Source organism: Aspergillus welwitschiae, assembly GCF_003344945.1.
Source record: "Aspergillus welwitschiae strain CBS 139.54b unplaced genomic scaffold BDQ94scaffold_6, whole genome shotgun sequence".
NCBI lineage: Eukaryota > Fungi > Ascomycota > Eurotiomycetes > Eurotiales > Aspergillaceae > Aspergillus > Aspergillus welwitschiae.
In genome coordinates, this window is record NW_020798700.1 from 289,386 (window position 1) to 306,996 (window position 17,611).

At 50.9% G+C, this 17,611-nt stretch overlaps 5 protein-coding genes across 5 annotated transcripts; 1 reads left to right on the plus strand and 4 right to left on the minus strand.

Moving 5' to 3' along the window:
• Positions 1 to 267: 267 nt before the first annotated feature.
• Positions 268 to 3,916, minus strand: BDQ94DRAFT_137961 (putative telomere silencing protein Zds1). The gene is made up of 3 exons (XM_026765155.1): positions 3,545 to 3,916; positions 904 to 3,306; positions 268 to 841 (listed from the first exon to the last, which is right to left on the minus strand). Exons 1-3 carry the CDS (start codon positions 3,548 to 3,550, stop codon positions 629 to 631), a joined length of 2,622 nt encoding a protein of 873 aa, XP_026629548.1. The 5' UTR covers positions 3,551 to 3,916; the 3' UTR covers positions 268 to 628.
• A 1,749-nt stretch (positions 3,917 to 5,665) lies between these two features.
• On the minus strand, positions 5,666 to 7,954 carry BDQ94DRAFT_137966 (SYLF and SH3 domain-containing protein). The gene is made up of 4 exons (XM_026765156.1): positions 7,520 to 7,954; positions 7,335 to 7,438; positions 6,199 to 7,265; positions 5,666 to 6,131 (listed from the first exon to the last, which is right to left on the minus strand). The coding sequence occupies exons 1-4, from the start codon at positions 7,560 to 7,562 to the stop codon at positions 6,110 to 6,112; spliced, it is 1,236 nt and encodes a 411-aa protein (XP_026629549.1). The 5' UTR covers positions 7,563 to 7,954; the 3' UTR covers positions 5,666 to 6,109.
• A 408-nt stretch (positions 7,955 to 8,362) lies between these two features.
• On the plus strand, positions 8,363 to 13,519 carry gem1 (ERMES complex Ca(2+)-binding regulatory GTPase GEM1; the record flags this gene model as incomplete). The annotated part of the gene is made up of 8 exons (XM_026770805.1): positions 8,363 to 8,372; positions 8,428 to 10,315; positions 11,409 to 11,551; positions 11,636 to 12,581; positions 12,647 to 12,932; positions 12,985 to 13,182; positions 13,244 to 13,319; positions 13,398 to 13,519. 8 exons carry the CDS (start codon positions 8,363 to 8,365, stop codon positions 13,517 to 13,519), a joined length of 3,669 nt encoding a protein of 1,222 aa, XP_026629550.1.
• A 1,366-nt stretch (positions 13,520 to 14,885) lies between these two features.
• Positions 14,886 to 15,399, minus strand: BDQ94DRAFT_137973 (uncharacterized protein). The gene has a single exon (XM_026765157.1). The coding sequence runs from the start codon at positions 15,122 to 15,124 to the stop codon at positions 14,942 to 14,944; it is 183 nt and encodes a 60-aa protein (XP_026629552.1). The 5' UTR covers positions 15,125 to 15,399; the 3' UTR covers positions 14,886 to 14,941.
• On the minus strand, positions 14,886 to 16,338 carry BDQ94DRAFT_114307 (GPI anchored serine-threonine rich family protein). Its single transcript, XM_026763628.1, has 5 exons — positions 16,155 to 16,338; positions 16,020 to 16,098; positions 15,828 to 15,959; positions 15,654 to 15,757; positions 14,886 to 15,406 (listed from the first exon to the last, which is right to left on the minus strand). Exons 1-5 carry the CDS (start codon positions 16,207 to 16,209, stop codon positions 15,264 to 15,266), a joined length of 513 nt encoding a protein of 170 aa, XP_026629551.1. The 5' UTR covers positions 16,210 to 16,338; the 3' UTR covers positions 14,886 to 15,263.
• Between the last annotated feature and the right edge of the window lie 1,273 nt (positions 16,339 to 17,611).

Sequence of the window (17,611 nt, forward strand, 5' to 3'; positions counted from 1 at the left end):
CTCGATGGCTGGCCGGGTCGAGTGGAGCCGGGCTATTTTAGTATAGCTAGTTGGAGCGGCTAGGATAGATGCTGGGTGGATTAGGGGCTCAACCATGTCTAAATGAGGGACCGGTTTTAGAACATTTTCTAGAAGTACAGTTGACCAGCATGCAGATATTAAATTACACATTGGTTACGAGGATTGACTGGAGTACTGGTGTCACAGAAATCTGTGAACCAATTGGAGTATTCAGACTTCTATAACAAGGCATCGTTGATGCCGGACAGAAAACAATCGACAAACCCCAGACGCTATGCGAACAAAGAAACCCAAGACGAGAAGCTATGTCAGGCCCTACCCTACCATCGTGGAATATTCAACGGACCACTATATAAGTTGACACAACAAGTGTTCAAACGAGAAGAGAGGAGCTTCAATGGCTTCCTCTGTATACCCCTATATGCCCTGTGCATAGAAAATGAAGAGTCCACCACCAGGGGAGTAAAAAGAATGCGAGGATGACACAAGAAGTAAAGGCTAATATCAGTGTACAGAGTGTGGGAGCCGACCAGACGTGGCACAAGGGGTATTTAGTGCGCTGCAATTGAGTCAACAGCAATAGAGGGAATCACCTGTCTGTTCCCCATCACCACATATCATCGTCATCATCGTCAAGCTGGACGTCGTCGCCAAATGTCGAGTGACCATACTGGTAATGTCCCGGACCATATGCATTACCATTCTCGTAGCCGCCCTTGCTACTTTGCGAATGGGCGCCATAATGATCATGCGCATCGTCGGTATAATCGTACATTTGAGGATCATCGTAGGAACTATCTGAATATTGTTGCTCCTGAGACTGTAGTTCGACGAACGGTTAGAACCTTCAATGACAATAGAGCAGCTTTGCAGAATACTGACCTCTTGATATCTTTGGTATTGTTGATACTCCTCTTGTTGCTTCTGCTGCTGCCGCTGCGCAGCGGAAGTAGCCAACATCATGTGCGGATGCATCTGCTGTACCTTCGCCAAGTAGGAGTACATAAAATTGCTGAGCAAGACCTGAGAGTACAGCGCGCGCCGAGGATTCGCAAGCTTGATGTGAGCCATCCGATAAATCGCTCTTTCTTCTAGAATCGAAAACCGAGTCCAAGCGTAATCAACATCCGGCCGCAGCTCACGCACAGGCGGATCAGGTGATAGGTTTCGGGAAGCGCTTTTCTTGTGATGATGGTTGTGATGGCTACTGTCACCACTGCTCTTCTTCCTACTTCCGCCAAATATGGAGGAGAACAGTCCAGACTCCTTCTCTTTTTTCGACTCCCCGGAGGTCCGTCGCGCATTGTCTTTGCGACGCTCCTCTTCCAATTTGGGATCCAATCGATCCACTGCAACGCTTTCGCGGCCCCGCTGACTGGAATCGCTGGACGAAGGCAGAGCGTGCGCTGTCTCATGAACTTTGTCCACTAGCTTGGCCTTGAGTTTCTTAGAGTCACTGTCCTTGTCCTTCTTCTTCTCCTTATCTTTATCCTCGGATCCCAGCAGCCAGTGCCAACTGGATTTGCGGCCACCCTCTGAATCTTTTTTGTCTTTCGACTTCTTCGACTCTTTAGTTTCCTTTTCCTTCTCCTTCGAGTCGGCCTTGCGATCCTCGAAAGTTGGAATGTAGGACAGGCTGTCCGTTCGGGTGGTGTTTCCAGGAAGAGGCTGTGGGGTATTGGCGAAGTCATTGAAGGTGGGTGTGGTCTCCTTGTGAGTGCGACTATTTACCGAGCGCTTACTTGAGCTTCGTTCCTGCATTCTATCTTGACCCATGGGTGCTTTCGGGGATGCATGTGACTGTGAGGTCGGTGTTGAAGGCGTGGTGGGAGTCCCAGGAGGAGGCGTTTCGATAATTTCAGGTATCTTTTGTTCTGAAGGCGGAACATCCACCGTTGACCGTCCATTGGAGCTGATCCGTGAGTGCCATTGTCGTGAATGTGCTGGTGCGCTGGCCCTGTTCGACGGATCCGATGAGGCTGGATCATAGGAACGGTCGTTGGCTGGTTGTGATTCTTCCACCGCTTCGTCTACACTGGAACTGGCTGTCGTCGTACTAGTTGTCGTACTAGGGGCCTGGGGTGCGCCTTGCGTCGACTTGGCCGCAGCTTGAGCTCGCGTGGAACTCGGTGTAGGGTCGGTGGACATTCGTGTCAGCCCCAAGACTGCTTGACCTCCAGACGAAGTAGTCGGCGAAATGATCTTCTCATCTGCATCCGAAGTCCTAGCCACGCGCTTCGAATACGGTGCCTTCTCGCCCTTCTTCAGACTTCCAGCCTTCCTATACTGTGTCCTTGTCGAGCGTCTGAGGCTGTGGCTTGGAGGTGCAGGCGGAAGGATAGGTTTATCGTCGTCGGTGGAAATGCCAAGTTTTTGGATCCCATCGAGGATGTTCGTTGCGTTGGGAACTCGCGGCTTTGAATCATTCACTATTGTTTCTAGTTCATGCAGATTGGGCCCTAACGAATCGCGTTTCGATTGGGAGCGTTTTCGTTCGAGTCGCTCGGCGCCATCTGTATATCCCTGAGAGGTGTCAATTTGCCTGGATAGCATGGACCGCTTCCGTCTCAAGCCCCCTACTGATCCTTCACGCTCCGGGCCCAAGGTAGAGAAGTCGACTGATTTCCGCTTAATCTGTTCTGTTTTACTCTCAAGGAAAGACTTGAACTCCTTCGGGGCAAGTTCCGGGTGCAAGCGGGCTGGAACCCAAAACAATCGCGATGCATCGTTTTCGTCGTCGGAGGGAGAGGGCGCTATGGATGGGACGGAGAAGCTTGGGAGATCGGGGTCATCCGTAGCAGCAACATCCATAGACATCCGCCGGATCGCGGCTAGATTGTTCAGCTCTTGTGCTACGGCGGCCGGGTCGGATTCATAATCGACGTCGTTCAAGGGAAAGGAGGTTGTGGCTGTGTCAGTAGATACGGGGGATGTGGTGGACGCGGGAGACGTCGGGCTACTTTCAGCGGACTTGGCCCCATGCGGCCATGGCTGCCCGTTCGCTTGCCGATTATTGTGGTCATTCAGGTGATTTTGAACTTGTAGAGACTGTGGGGAGGTAGGAGATTCGCAGCCGGCGAGTTTTGTGGGAATTATCGTGATGGATTCGCTCAACGGGGAGGATATGAAACTGAGGCGTCGAGAATCTCGCTTGTCGTAATCATCATCGTACATATGACCAATGGCTTCGGTGACATGGTGACTAGGGTCACTGATCGACAGTTGAGGTACATGGCCTCTTTTCGTGGCATATCCTCCACCTGGCTCAGAGGGGCTCGGTGAAGCCTGAAACTCACGAGGTTATGTTTAGAGACAGTCCTTCAATAATACAATTGAAACAGGGGTTGGGAGGGTCCACAACGGATCACTCAACAGATGCTTTCTCGCCAGGTAAACCTTTCAGTAAGAATAGACTGAAGGCCGGGAGCAGCCTTAGGCTATTCCCAGAGTGTTGTTGTAGGCGAGGGGTACAACGGGGGGGAAATTTTTTGGGTAGAACGCGGACATAAAGAAAGCGACGCACCTGCATGAGAGCAAATTAACCGGGGGACCGGACAGGAAGACGCCCCGGGGTTGGCTAAGGATTAGGAAAGTCGCTTGGTGGTGAGGAGGTCAATGTACCACCAGGGCCGTAAGACAACGCAGAGAAAAGGTAGTCATGGAATCATGGGAGCGGGGAAGAAGCGTCGACGGAGAGGAGCAACCACCAGGGTGATGAGAGGAAAGAGAGGCGGGCGATGACGGCTAGGCATCCGGCGGCCGAAGATGCGATTTTGGCGGCGATACAAACGAGAGAAGAGGTAGAAAAGAAATGGAAAGGAAGAGCGAGTGACGACGCTGAGGTGGGCGGTAGTTGTTCCTCGTTAGAAAGAGGATGGGGATGGGGGACTTGGGAATTTGGCACAGTAAGTAGTAGTTCGGTGCTGGGACGAGAGGACCTGGAGAAGGTGGACGAGACGAGGGAAGGCCGCCGTGCTTTGGTTGGCTGGTCTGGCTGGGCTGGGCTGGCCGCGCTTTGGAGTGGTGGTCGGCCTTGAACAACACCGCAAGAGCAGGAAAAAAAAAGGTAGGGTTATGACAAGTAATTCGAGAAAGACAAACTCTTTAGGCGAGAGATTATTCCATCACAGACCCATCGACGGCTTCATCGGGGATTCCGAGGCCTATGAACAGGAGGAGGAACAGAACTGTATACGCTCTCACACTTTCGCTCTCTCCACGGATGGATCGATCTTGGGCAGGAGATGCCCTCTTAGTCAGCACAATGCTCCACTGCTGATCAATCTTGATGGCAGGCCACAGTCCGTTCACTTCGAGAAATGTGACTCGATGGTTCTAGTAAAATACCCTGTTCAGTTCGTTTGGTTTTTCGTTCGGGCGATCGCTGATCAGCAGTACCCCGTGCTTTTTTTTTGGTGGACTCCAATGATCGGTAGCACGGTCTTTGGAGCAAATCTTATCCAGTTCGCTAGGGCTCGGAGAACATGAATCGAGGAACTACCTGGCAGTGTGGACTGGCTATCCGAGAGCTGAGATTTTTTTTTATTGCACAAGGAGGGATTGTTACTCCACTGTTGGTTAGACTACCCTCACTCACGTATGCAAAGTCGATCCCTGTTCTTTATAGACTATCAGGGTGACTCCCGCCCCTAAATGCAGGCACTGGCAGTGAGATACCACGGAACACTTAAGAGTAGTACTACAATGGAAGGACAAAGGAAAGATTGAAAGAGGAGAAGTTTAGAATCTACTGAATGACGACAACGAATCACGGGATGAGAGAAGGAGAAAATAAAATGAGGACAATGAAACACAATGAGCTTATCATTTGACGGCAGAATCCATGCACTGGATTTAATTCAGAAGGCTGAGCAATGTCAGGAAAGTCTATTGCATAAATTCTCTTGCTCGTCTTGTGGTAACCACCATGGCGGTGATGCGTCTGTCCCGGCATCCCATACATAGATCGACAGGGAGAACCGTCATTCACCAGCTGCAAAACCTTGTGCGGTTCCCCATATGCCTGCTGTCTAACTTACCTACAGATGATCGCCTGAGTCATTTCGTAATCTTCAGCTCAGACTCTCAGCTGACGTACTATCTTCCCTTCCATAGCCTCGTCCTCGCATTAGGAAAAGAGGGAGATTATCTGGCATGGAAGTGGCATGCCGCCGTTCTTCCAGAAAACTATAGAGAAAGAACAAGTCCGTCGCACAATGGACTCAATTTTCAATCGCACTGCTTCTCTGCCTTCTCGCGTGAGACCCGTCGCGAGTCTCGTGCCTTGTGTTCCTGACCTCTATTGGCCGAGCGGGCCTCATCCGATGACTTCGGGGATGTTGCTGAGGGGCTGGCTCCACGAGGTCCAATGGCCCAGAAGGACGGGTCCCGGTTGAGTTCAATCTGGTGCAGGAGAGTCTCCCGAGGAATGTACCGACCGCATCTAACTGTAATGCAATGAGCAAGGAACCTGAACGTCGCTGGGAGCTTGACTGCTGACGACTCCTTGACGCTCGTCGGAGCTTTCTGACGGCAGCCACCCGTTTCTTTATTCGTATTATCCTCCCTTCCTCGCAAGGGATAGAAGCATATCAGCCAAGTAGCCGCTGCAATCATCTAAAACATGTCCAACCAATTCATCCTCGGCGCAGCAGCAATGAGGGAATATTCCATTTATGACTGTTATAAACCTAGAGTCCCAATAAAAAAAAACAGCAAGAGGGAAGTCTTATGTATACCCAGAGGTGGTCCAACACTATCACACAAGCATATACCAAAAGCTAGAACCATCGCCAAAGAGAACACATACACAGGTGTAACTGTCCCGTTTTGTCACTTATCCGTTCAAAAGTCACCCCGAATCCGCTGGTCGGCCCAACAGGCAACTCCGGCGCTTACACTAGAAAGCCGACAGGAAAAAGCAAAGAGAGAACAAAATCTAAAGGGGGTGAGTCTTAAACGATGACAAGAGAGCTCAATACCAAACGAAAAAGGAACATCGAAGCATTCGTAAAGAGGAACGAGGCGTTAAAAGTGCTCGCATCGTCCAATATCATTCCGCGTGAGTCCAACTAGGACAAGCCGACTCCTAAGCAGTTTCGACATAGTTACTGAATAGCAATGATTAGTTTCATGGCCGAGGAAGACATGGTTTCTGCGAAACGCGGGCCTGCTTACCTTGGGAAAATGCCAACGCGGCTCCCGATCCGCCCGGTCCACCAGTCCTCTTTCTTGTCAGTCCTCTTGAGGATGGTGATGATGTCTCCTTTCTTGAAACCCAAGTCACCTTCCTGGTCCGCATCAAAGGTGTACAGTGCTATGGCCTGGTCCTGGCGTAGAGCAGGAGCTGCCCCGGTCCGCTGTCCAAACACCGGTTTTGGAGCTGTGGGTCGGCTAGGCTTGCGGTCAGAATATACATAGTCCTCGTCGATTGGGGTGGTATTGCTCCGGCTGCGGTTGAATGAGTCGTAATTGTCGGTGCGACCGCTGTACCGAGTAGTCGATGAACGGCTCAACCCTCCAGCAGGTCGATCATATATATCGTCTGCCCATGTATTCGCACGGCGGGGCCGGTCCCGGAAGTCATCTGAACCTGAGCCACTGAACCCAGTGCGGTCGCGCCGCGTTCCTTCGCCGTACGCCTCGCCCCTGCGGCCCTCCCAAACTACATCGTCATGGCTGTCATCATAAACGGGGATGTCGTTGTACATATCACTACCATTCCGGGAATTGCCGTAGAACGCACGCGAGTTCAATACGGTCAGGAGAGGATCCGCGCCCGGGGGAGGTCGAATGGTTCCGCTGAGGAGCTGGCGTGCCGAAACCCGGCTGTTGTACATCTTCTCGTTCGCATCCTTACGTTCCACCAGCATGCTTCCCTCCAGACTGACACCGGCAAAGAGACCCTTGGTCTTGGAGTATGAGAACACTGCCGCCACACCCTTTGTGCTAGCCGCACCAGCAGCTTCCGCGTTTCGTCCGACCGGTCCAGCAGCGATCGAAACGTTTCCACCTAGCGTCAGGGTCCCGACCTGCGAGAAGGTCCGGACGGCTGCGGCATCGTTCAGGATAAACACAAAGTCGGTTAACTCAAACCCAATCTGACCTCCGAACCCAGCACCAGCAGTGGCAATGGCCGACGGAGCAGACCAGGTTCCATCAGCTAGCCGAGCGACGACGACACCAGAACCGAACCGAGCTGAGCCCAAAAATCCAGCTTTCAGGACAGTAAGAACGGCGAGACCCTAGGGAAGAAACCGTGAGCGACGGTGCGACTTTCGAGCAACAGGCTCAGTATTGAATTTGCTAATTACCTTGGCTCCTGCCAAAATCTCCGGAGGAATCACTTTATCGGGCCCAAACGCCTGTCGTGGATCGACAAAGGAGGCGAGGATTTTGCCCGCCTTTCTACATTCGCCTGTCTGATTGTTAGTCGCAGCCGAACCACCTGTTCAAGAGAATTGCGGGGAAATTGGAACGAAAACGGCGCGGAACATACTTCCTAACGATGAAGGTAACGGATTGTGAATTCCGAGAGGCATTCTTGCTATGCTTGACGGAAACTGAGGGCGAAGAGAGGGTTAAGGAGAGGAATGGGGTAGGGAAAGAAGGAGTGGAAGGAGAGAGAAGGATGTTGATAGTAGGATGTTCTGCGAAGGCTGTTCGTCTCTATGGGAGCGACCGGAAGTGGAACCAGATGACGGCTGACACCAACTGCGATTCGCAAACGATAAGGCTCAATTATCTAAACTCTGCACCATCCACAACGACCCTGTACTGTTCGGTGACTGTGTAAATCGCTCTCTCAAGCTGTTCCTGTGCGATGAATAATATACTCATCTGACTCATGGGAAGTCCAGCAACCGTGGGAATCGAGGGGGCTGTACTCAACTCGGAGAGGGGACCTTCCGCAGGCGGCATTATTGAATACGGGGTGAGTGGCTGGGGCCGCTTCTACCAGCTTCTTCCCTCGGTCTTGTCTTGGTGACTCTCCAGTTCAGTCAGCTTAAAGTAGTATACACGGAGCCATTACAGAAGCATTCACAGATTCCACCAGCTATTTTGTGCCTGCTTTGTTTCATCCCCAGTGTTTACTAGTCCAGCCACACCTGGTAAGAAACCCGACCGGCTGGAGCCTGAGGCCGCAAGAACGGCACAGCCACCGCCGAAACCCCGACGATCAGCGTGGTTCCCAGCCGACCGAGTCCTTAGTGACATCGCGTTTCGATTGGCCTGGACTTCAATCTGTTTGACTTTGATACTATAAACAAAGGCTTCTCGAAGCATGTCCCAATAATTTGGATAAGGCGTCATCAGTCGCCTCGAATTCCCAGACCCGCAAATGGCTACAGGTTCGATATGTTTACGTTGAGCTGCTCAATCATCTACTTACTAACCGCATCTCAGTGCGAATCTGCGTTTGTGGTGATGAGGGCACTGGCAAGTCCAGTCTCATCACCTCCCTTGTGAAGGGGGTGTTCGTCACAAACAAAATCCAGCCTATCCTACCTCAAATTACCATCCCTCCCACGATCGGTACCCCCGAGAATGTCACGACAACGACGGTGGTGGACACCTCCGCTCTTCCGCAGGAGCGCAATAATCTGGCCAGAGAGATCCGGAAGTCCAATGTAATCCTACTCGTATATTCGGACCATTACAGCTATGAGAGAGTCGCTCTATTCTGGTTACCATACTTTCGTTCTCTAGGGGTCAATGTCCCCGTGGTACTATGTGCGAACAAGTCCGATCTCGCCGCAGATCATACCGAGGCCCAGGTCATTGAGGAGGAAATGCTACCATTGATGGCGGAGTTCAAAGAAATCGACTCTTGCATCCGCACCAGCGCCCGTGAACATCGAAATGTCAACGAAGCCTTCTTTCTCTGTCAGAAAGCAGTGACTCATCCGATTGCGCCGTTGTTTGACTCCAAGGAATCCTCCCTAAAGCCGGCAGCCATTGCGGCGTTGCAGCGAATATTCTACCTCTGTGATAAGGATAGGGATGGTTATCTGTCTGATAAAGAGATCAAGGATTTTCAAATGAGATGCTTTGAGAAGCCATTGAGTGAGGAGGATTTGGTTCACATTAAGGAGACCATTCAGAGAACGCACCCTCATTCAGTGACACCCTCAGGCATCGATTGCCGCGGATTTTTGCAGCTGAACAAAATGTATGCGGAAAAGGGTCGACATGAGACTGTTTGGATTATCCTACGAGCCTTCCAATACACAGACAACCTATCGCTACAGGAGAACTTCCTTCACCCGAGGTTTGACGTACCCCCTTATGCGTCGGCTGAGCTTTCGCCAGAGGGGTATCGATTCTTTGTGAACCTCTTCCTGCTTTCAGACAAGGATAACGATGGAGGCCTGAACGATGCTGAACTAGCATCGTTGTTCGCGCCCACCCCGGGATTGCCTGCTTCATGGGCGGACGGTTCCTTCCCATCCTCTACCGTCCGCAACGAAGCTGGCCATGTCACACTTCAAGGATGGCTTGCACAATGGAGTATGACTACTTTTACGTCGCCTAAAACAACATTGGAGTATCTGGCCTACCTGGGATTCGAGTCGTCCGACCGAAGTAATCCTTCTACAACAGCAGCCCTTAAAGTTACGCGACCGCGAAAGCGACGCAAGCGTCCTGGCCGTGTGGGCCGCAATGTTGTTCTTGGTCATGTCCTTGGGGCTGCAGGCTCAGGTAAATCTGCACTCCTCGACGCTTTTCTGTCCCGCGGATTCAGTACTACTTATCGTCCCACTATCCAGCCCCGAACTGCTGTGAACACAGTTGAGCTTCCGGGAGGGAAACAGTGCTACCTCATCCTCGATGAGCTTGGGGAACTGGAGCCTGCCCTCCTCGAGAATCAGGTAAAACTGCTGGACCAGTGCGATGTCATCGTGTATACGTATGACTCGTCAGATCCCGATTCCTTTGCATATATCCCAGCGCTGCGCGCCAAATATCCTCACTTGGAGGAGCTGCCTAGTGTGTTCATTGCTCTCAAGGCAGACTTGGATCGGACTACTCAGCGGGCTGAATATCAACCCCACGAATACACTGCTATGTTGAATATGCCGAGCCCTCCCCTTCATGTCAGTGCCACTTGGAGTTCCATCCAGGAGGTGTTTGTCCACATTGCAGAAGCGGCCATGGAGCCAAGTACGGCCTTCCCGCGGAGTGAGGAAGACGTGGAAGGCAAATGGATGGCATGGGGAATTGCTCTTGGAGCAGTGGTTTGTGCCGGAGCGGCGGCCGTCATGATTTGGCGGAGAGTTAGTGGAAGCGGAGTGTGATGGGGGAGGGACTCTGTTGTATTTCTGTGGAGTCAAATAGATACCCTTGAGTCTGTATGTTGGGTCATTAGTGTGTGTTTGCCGGCAAATCGCCAGTTAACCGACAAGTATTTAGTAGTAAGAAGTAAACTATGCATAATGAACGGCCTAATTCCGGCTGGAGATCCACTCGTTCATTTCGACCTGCCATGTCGGCCACGAGAGTAGATTAGTCCCCAGAGAACCGGGGCGGCACAACGTAAGAGTGATTGACTTTGGACTACGAGGACTAGTGTGGGTTTCTGGCGCCGTTAGCATTGGGGGAAAGACGAGGATTGACTGAAGCCTGGCAGATTGGCGGCCCCACGCGCCAACTTCGACCAACCCCGGAAATGGCCGCCCGCTCGCTCTTCTCTCTGGCTTCAAATCCCCGTCGCTCGATCCCCCCAGGTTATAAGGCCATTGCGCAAGTTCTTTTCTGGAGACTCTCCCCGCCTCCCTTTCTTCCTCATCTTCAACTCCGGGGTATTTAACCCAACGATATCCAGCTTCCTGCAAGTTCACAAGTGACCTCCCCGCGAGTCTCCGCTCCGATTGTCTCCCTCGTCCTACTAGCCTGCAGAGCGTTCGCCCATTTCCAGAGCCTCGGTCCCGCCCTCTTCCTTGCACGACAACGACAAACCTGCCTCCAGCCCTTCCATCGGAGCCAGTCCTCTCACAACCTAGGAACGCTACAAGCCACCTTGAGTGGCACCGTCAAGGGTGCTGCTCTTGGGGGGGAAGGGAATCCGCTACGACGATTGTCTGACAAGCCTATCGCGCATTCCTAGGCCCCTGTCACACCACCCTCCAAAATCCTTTTAATTTATTGCTGGTTGACCGGTGTGCCTGCTTGTGGTATCCGCAGCCATGTTGTAAGACTTGCCCTCCCAACCAAGCTGAAAGCCCGGTTATCAGCGTCCTTGGTCCCTTATCTCCGCCTCGTGGGCGCATCATAGGCCGGCCCTCAATTCCCTGGAGGGTCAAAGAGCGCCACTACCTTTCAGCCCTATCTACATTTATTATGACGACTCTTTTGCGTCCCTTCACCTGGCTGACTCCTTGATCCAGCGTCCTTCCCCCACCTCCGCCTCGCTATACCGTCCCCGTCGCCTATGCGGCCGGGGCGTCGAATGGCATGGCGGTGCCAGTTGTAGAGACCAACAATATCATCAGCCATCCAGAGGGTGGCTGTTCCTTACAAGCCGGAGAAGGTGTGTTTCTGAAGGAGTGCATGTTCGCTCATGCACATTGCCGCAAGGTTGCTTGGGTTTGCTGATTGACGGACTTTACAATAGGCACTTACCTCCTCAGAGATGACCTACACTTAGCCACCCCTCCTCCACACCCCTCCGAAGCTCCCGTCATGAATCCCAACCCACTTGCGACCGTTCCGGCGCCTCCGACATCAGGTGTCAAGCTCTCACTGGTTAGCATCGGTAGCCGGATTAAAACTCCTACACCCTCCGTGGATGGCGTAGGGGCAGCATCTTTATTTGGGGATGGCAATCCAGCTCTAGCGGCACCACCTGTCAAGGAAGGATTGAAGAGGAGAAAACCGAAGAACAATATCATCAAGAGCAGCTCGTCATTCGTCTCGCGGGTCATTACGCATGAGACGGCAACCAAGCGATTGAACGATCGGAATCCGGATGGTCTTTTTGCCTTTGCCAACATCAATCGTGCCTTCCAGTGGCTGGACCTTAGCGCTAAGCAGAAGGAAGAGCCCGTCACCAAGATCTTGTTCACCAAAGCGCACATGATAAGTCATGATATCAATGAGCTAACCAAGAGCACATCGCACATAGATGTTGTCATGGGTTCATCGGCTGGAGACATTATATGGTACGAGCCGATGTCTCAAAAGTACGCACGTATCAACAAGAACGGGGTCGTCAACAACTCTCCTGTGACGCATATAAAATGGATCCCCGGTTCAGAGAATCTGTTTATGGCCGCTCATGCCAACGGACAGTTGGTGGTGTACGACAAGGAGAAAGAAGACGCTCTTTTCGCACCAGAACTGGGCAGTCCATCGGCTGAAACGATGAAGTCGTCGTCAGGGCGATCACCATTGCAAATCCTGAAGTCGGTCAACTCGAGGAACCAGAAGACCAATCCGGTTGCGCTGTGGAAACTCGCCAACCAAAAAATCACGCAATTCGCCTTCTCTCCGGATCGCAGACACTTGGCTGTCGTCTTAGAAGATGGATCGTTACGAGTGATGGACTACTTGAAGGAAGAGTATGCTGCGACTGCAATTTCGCCACCTTGTCGGTATAGGAAAGGGTGGGCTAACGTCTTGCTAGGGTTCTGGATATCTTCCGCAGTTACTACGGAGGATTAATATGCGTCTGCTGGTCGCCAGACGGAAAATACATAGTAACTGGAGGCCAAGACGATCTTGTAACGATCTGGTCGTTGCCAGAGCGCAAGATCGTCGCACGCTGCCAGGGCCACAACTCCTGGGTCTCTGCGGTAGCTTTTGACCCATGGCGCTGCGACGACCGCACTTACAGGTTTGGTAGCGTTGGTGACGATTGTCGGTTGCTGCTATGGGACTTCAGCGTGGGCATGCTGCACCGACCGAGAGTAGTACGTTTACCAACAATGATACGGATTCCTGGTGTTCTAACCCTTAAAACAGCATCAAGCCAACGCCCGCCAACGCACCAGCATGATCGTCTCGAACACTCAACATCTCAACCGCCACCGAGCAGACAGCGGAGGTAACCGAACGCGGTCTGATTCTCAGGAGACCGCAGATACCTATAACAGTTATGATCCGACCGTTCGTCATCCGGTGGAACCCAGAGCACGAACTGCCCTCTTACCACCGATCATGGTACCTCCCACCCCTTCCTGCCTGTTCCGCAAGTTTCAGCAAGGCTAACTAACTCGCGCAGTCCAAAATCGTAGGCGAAGACCCCATCTGCTGGCTAGGCTTCCAAGAAGACTCCATCATGACATCTTCACTCGAAGGTATTTCGCAGCCCGAACCCCTTTACGCAGAACTGTCCCTTAGAATATTGCTAACGAATTTAACTCTAAACCAACCAGGCCACATTCGTACCTGGGATCGTCCCCGAGAAGGCATTAACGACAACTACAGTTATTCACCGGCGATCAGTGCCAGCGCCACCGGGTCTGGTCGTGCTGACTCGATGATGGGATCACTGTGAACATTACTATTGCCCCAGAATCGGCTATTCATCGAAGTAGTTCACAGTCTCGTAGCTGCTCTGTAAATATGTATGTAATCAACTATCAAATGAGGAAATATACCCATAACGTCATATTTTATCGGTAATTATTAAGAACTATTCTGATTAGCTGAGCATGTGCTATTGCCAAAAACACACGATAAGTGCACGGTAGCAGTACAGAGTAGTATTTACTGCAATGCATAAGATCTATCTAATCGACCTAGCTAGACAACAGCCACCTACTATTCTACTTGACTCGTAATACTGTCTCGATAGTATATCCTGCGAGATACTACCGTATCGCAAGTATCGGATTAGACCGAATTCCCCAATCAAGCAACTAAGTAATACTAGTACTCCTGTCCAACTCGATCTCAATCAACTTGACTCTCTACCTAATCGCATTAATTTCTAGAGCCTAAGTCTAGATATTAAATAGCTTAGTTCATGCTACGGTCACACCTACTTCCATGACCACCTCCTACTCCCAACTACATCTCTGTCATCCATTGAAATGAGACATATACCAAACTCACACAGTCCATCATTTACAGGTGTTACCCAAGTAGTCTTTATTAGTGGTTTGAGGGACAAAAAAAAAGCCGCATTACACACTTACTTGTTGGGCTGTGAGATGCAACCATTACAGTAAGTAGACCTATTCCATTAGTATGAGATTAGGCAGCCACTTAAGTATACTTACGTAGTAGATACTGTATGGAAACTGATTGCCTCTTCTGTAGTGCTTGGGGCGGGGTTCAATTGCATAACGAACTGGGCTGCGTGCATTGCAATATGTAGTATGTACTGCTAAGTATGGAATAACATTATCTAGTATACAGTGGGACAGGGTACTAGTAACTACTAAGATGCGACGGAGTCTCCGGGACAGTGACTGCATGTAAATGACCTGTTCCGTTCGGTAGCACACAGTAAAATGCTACCCAGCTGGTGGCTGGGTTGAAATTACTTCCCTTTGATTTGGTTTGAGGCGTTCAATAACTGCATGCTTGAGGTACATATAAATATGTTATGGGGTCTTTTACTCTGGTCGGGATATTCCTTGTTAATGCTGAGGTGTGTTCAGACAACTGTAGATAGACTAGCTTAATAGATAGTGTCTTTTGCCAGATTGAACCCCCTTGCTGGGAACTAAGGAATTAGGTTTGCCAACGCCGACGTGCATGATCGCGAGTGCCGCGTTAGTGATGTATCATATTAATCATCGGCAATAAAGGAAAGTAAAAAGAAAAAGGGAAGAATGCATGGTTATAATATTGTATTAAATGATTGTGGAGAGCGAGAGAAGGTTTAACAGTGCCATATTGAAATCCATTTCCATCTGCGCATTTAAACTATGTATCATCAAGGGAAACCACATAATGTACCAATATCACGTCACTCGTGGAAAGATGTCAAAGATAGACAATAAGAAAGGAACGAGGGGAAGGGAAAGGAAAGCGGGGGGAGGGAAACGGTGTGAGGGGAAGTGAAGAAAAGAGAAAAGAAAAAGGTCAAGTAGCAGATAGTACTACACTCATCGCTGAAACTTGAAGCTGCCTCGGTTGGCCTGCATGTCATGTCCTAATTTTGGAGTCCGTCATTCGAGAGAAACGAGGTTACGAGGGTCGCAGTCGTGTCGTGCGGGTTGGTTCGATTCGGATTTATCGATCGCTTCGCTGACCGGCTTGTGCGACTTCGAAGTGCCTGTTTCTTTCACTTACAGAATCTCGGCAATTACGCCCATTGCGAGCGCACCGATCACGGCGGCGGAGCCAGGAAGCGTGCCCGTGTACGCGGCAGATCCGGCAGATGAGGAGGTAGACGCAGCAGCTGTGTGGGTGGCGCTGGTGGTGGCTGAAGCTGTAGGCAAGGCAAAGAGAACACGGTTAGAGACCCGTCTACTTCACATCCTGTACGTACTCACCCGGTGTTTTGGAGGCGGAGGGAGTGGTGCTAGATGGTGGTGAAGTAGTCTGGTGGTTGATGCAGGGGCGGGAAGTGGTTTTTGTGATGGCGGTGCTGGTACGTGGGCGGATACATGGTGATGGTGATGGTGATGATGATGATAATTGTGATGATGATGATGATAAAATAGAATTTTCCTTACTTGTTTCAGCCTTGCCAACCTTGGTCACATTGAACTGCTGCGACTGGCTCAGGATGCCGGTGTTATGGGTGGTATTGGATTCGGCGTTGAGTTGGTAGCCATTACTATGCGCATTTGTTAGGGTCGTACGACATATGCCATAACAAGGCGGCTGGGCTGCTTGAAGATACGTACGCAACCGGAATTCCGACGACCTTGTCAACGGTGTATTTGCTATCCGATGTCTTGACATTGGCGATCTTTTTGCTGACAGTGGGCTGGCTGTTCATGTTGACCAGCATGATGGTGAAGTTCGAAGGGTCAGATCTGATCCGAAGACATGATTTAGTTGTGTGTAACCGTCACAATGAGCCCGTGTTCACTTACGCCACAGTCGTCCACTTAATGGTGTAGGGCTTGCTGAAGTCCACCTGGTCGCCATTTTGAGGCTGGGTGATTGTGATGGCTAGACATACTGATGTTAGTCCAGAGCAGATGATCCAGGATCAAGGGAGCACGTACCCAGCGCTGTAACGGCGAACGCCATCATCGAGATAACAATGTTCAAGAAACGCATTTTGATGGTCTATGTTAAACGACTGAAGCTGTCCAAAGGGAAGAACTTGACGTCTTAAGCGGGGTAATAGCGATAGTAGGGCTAACGAGCGGTTTTGGTTCGTTGGATATCTTATGTCTTAATGGATTGATGTGTTCGATGGGCTGGGTCGAGGGGGCTTTATAAGTGTATGGGTCGAAGATACACCGCAACGAGCCACCTCATGGCAAGGGTCCATCATCGCCGATATCTGCCTGCTTGGGCCGCGTTTGACCCTTCTTACTTTTCCTGGTACCCCTGTGCTTCCTTGTAACACCAATCGATAGGAAGAGAGAAAGGCAAGTAACAGATGAAGGAAAGCCAAAAGTCGTCTATTTCGGGCACGCCTGGTGCCAAGGGTCTGGCGTGCATGCGAGGGGGGCTGCAGATGATCTGTTCGCCTCCTCGAACCTTCAGTCCTGTACTCCCGATCTCCTTCTCTAGGGAGGCTCCAGGAGTTTTGATATGCATGAGACGCGCCTAGTGGGCAGATCTTGACGGCAACTGCATGGTAAAACTCAATAACCGTCTACCCAGACGAAAGGAGGATCAGCGCCCGGCAAAGATAGGGCACCTCGTGTTGCAGGGCGTGCTCTCCCCCTCGAAGGGAACGAGGATAGCCCCTCCTTTCCGCCTTTCGGGTTTATGACGTTTTGTTTCACCAGCAGGGGCTCCCATGACGGTGCGCCGGATTGGTTTTCAGTCAAAGATTAGCTTAAAGCGCAACAATAATGTCGGATAGTCATGGAAGGAAGCTTGTGCATTTTACAGAAGGTTTCGAGACGCTAGTGCTGCAAGCTACTCAGCACAGGCTGCATTGTATGCAAATGTTTCACTAGTGCTAACTGAAAATGAGTGATCTGGACCCGACAGCATGTTGGCCCTCCAGATAATATGAAAGCCACCAAACAATCGAGACGTTGAGAATCAGTGATGGCATTAGATTCAACCTTGTATGTGGATGACGCGTGTTGGATTTTGGTGAAACAAGCATATCCGAGATTTCATCTGATGATCTGTCGACTGTTATTGTGCGATCCTGGACTCTGGAAGAGAAAAGTCAACGATAATTGTCCTGTAAGTGTGCATATACGCATGTTAAATTGGGAAACACCGCTTACTGCTCTCCCGGTCCTTTGCTGCCGGAGACGGACAGCGGTAGATAATCACGTCGTACACATCACACCGCACAGCTATGGCGGGTACTGGATAGGTCATATCGTGGCGACGCACGAACTCACCTATTGAATTTTGCTTCCTGTTAGAGTCTGTCTGAACGCGTGTTTGTACGTGTGTGTCAAGGATAATCAGAGGGCTGCACGACCAACAATTGTGCGTCAGACCTGCTGATTATAGCTGAGGATGGGTGTTCCAGAGAGTATCC

Coding starts and splice junctions, on each gene's coding strand:
- BDQ94DRAFT_137961 (XM_026765155.1), bottom strand. Junction 842..903: donor AATACCAAAGATATCAAGAG/GTCAGTATTCTG, acceptor GTCGAACTACAG/TCTCAGGAGCAACAATATTC.
- BDQ94DRAFT_137966 (XM_026765156.1), bottom strand. CDS start 7,562: ATGCCTCTCGGAATTCACAATCCGTTACCTTCATCGTTAGGAA. Junction 7,439..7,519: donor GTTACCTTCATCGTTAGGAA/GTATGTTCCGCG, acceptor ACAATCAGACAG/GCGAATGTAGAAAGGCGGGC. Junction 6,132..6,198: donor CGCGTTGGCATTTTCCCAAG/GTAAGCAGGCCC, acceptor ATTGCTATTCAG/TAACTATGTCGAAACTGCTT.
- BDQ94DRAFT_137973 (XM_026765157.1), bottom strand. CDS start 15,124: ATGACATGCAGGCCAACCGAGGCAGCTTCAAGTTTCAGCGATGAGTGT.
- BDQ94DRAFT_114307 (XM_026763628.1), bottom strand. CDS start 16,209: ATGCGTTTCTTGAACATTGTTATCTCGATGATGGCGTTCGCCGTTACA. Junction 15,758..15,827: donor GTCGTCGGAATTCCGGTTGC/GTACGTATCTTC, acceptor AAATGCGCATAG/TAATGGCTACCAACTCAACG. Junction 15,407..15,653: donor GGTTGGCAAGGCTGAAACAA/GTAAGGAAAATT, acceptor CCTTGCCTACAG/CTTCAGCCACCACCAGCGCC.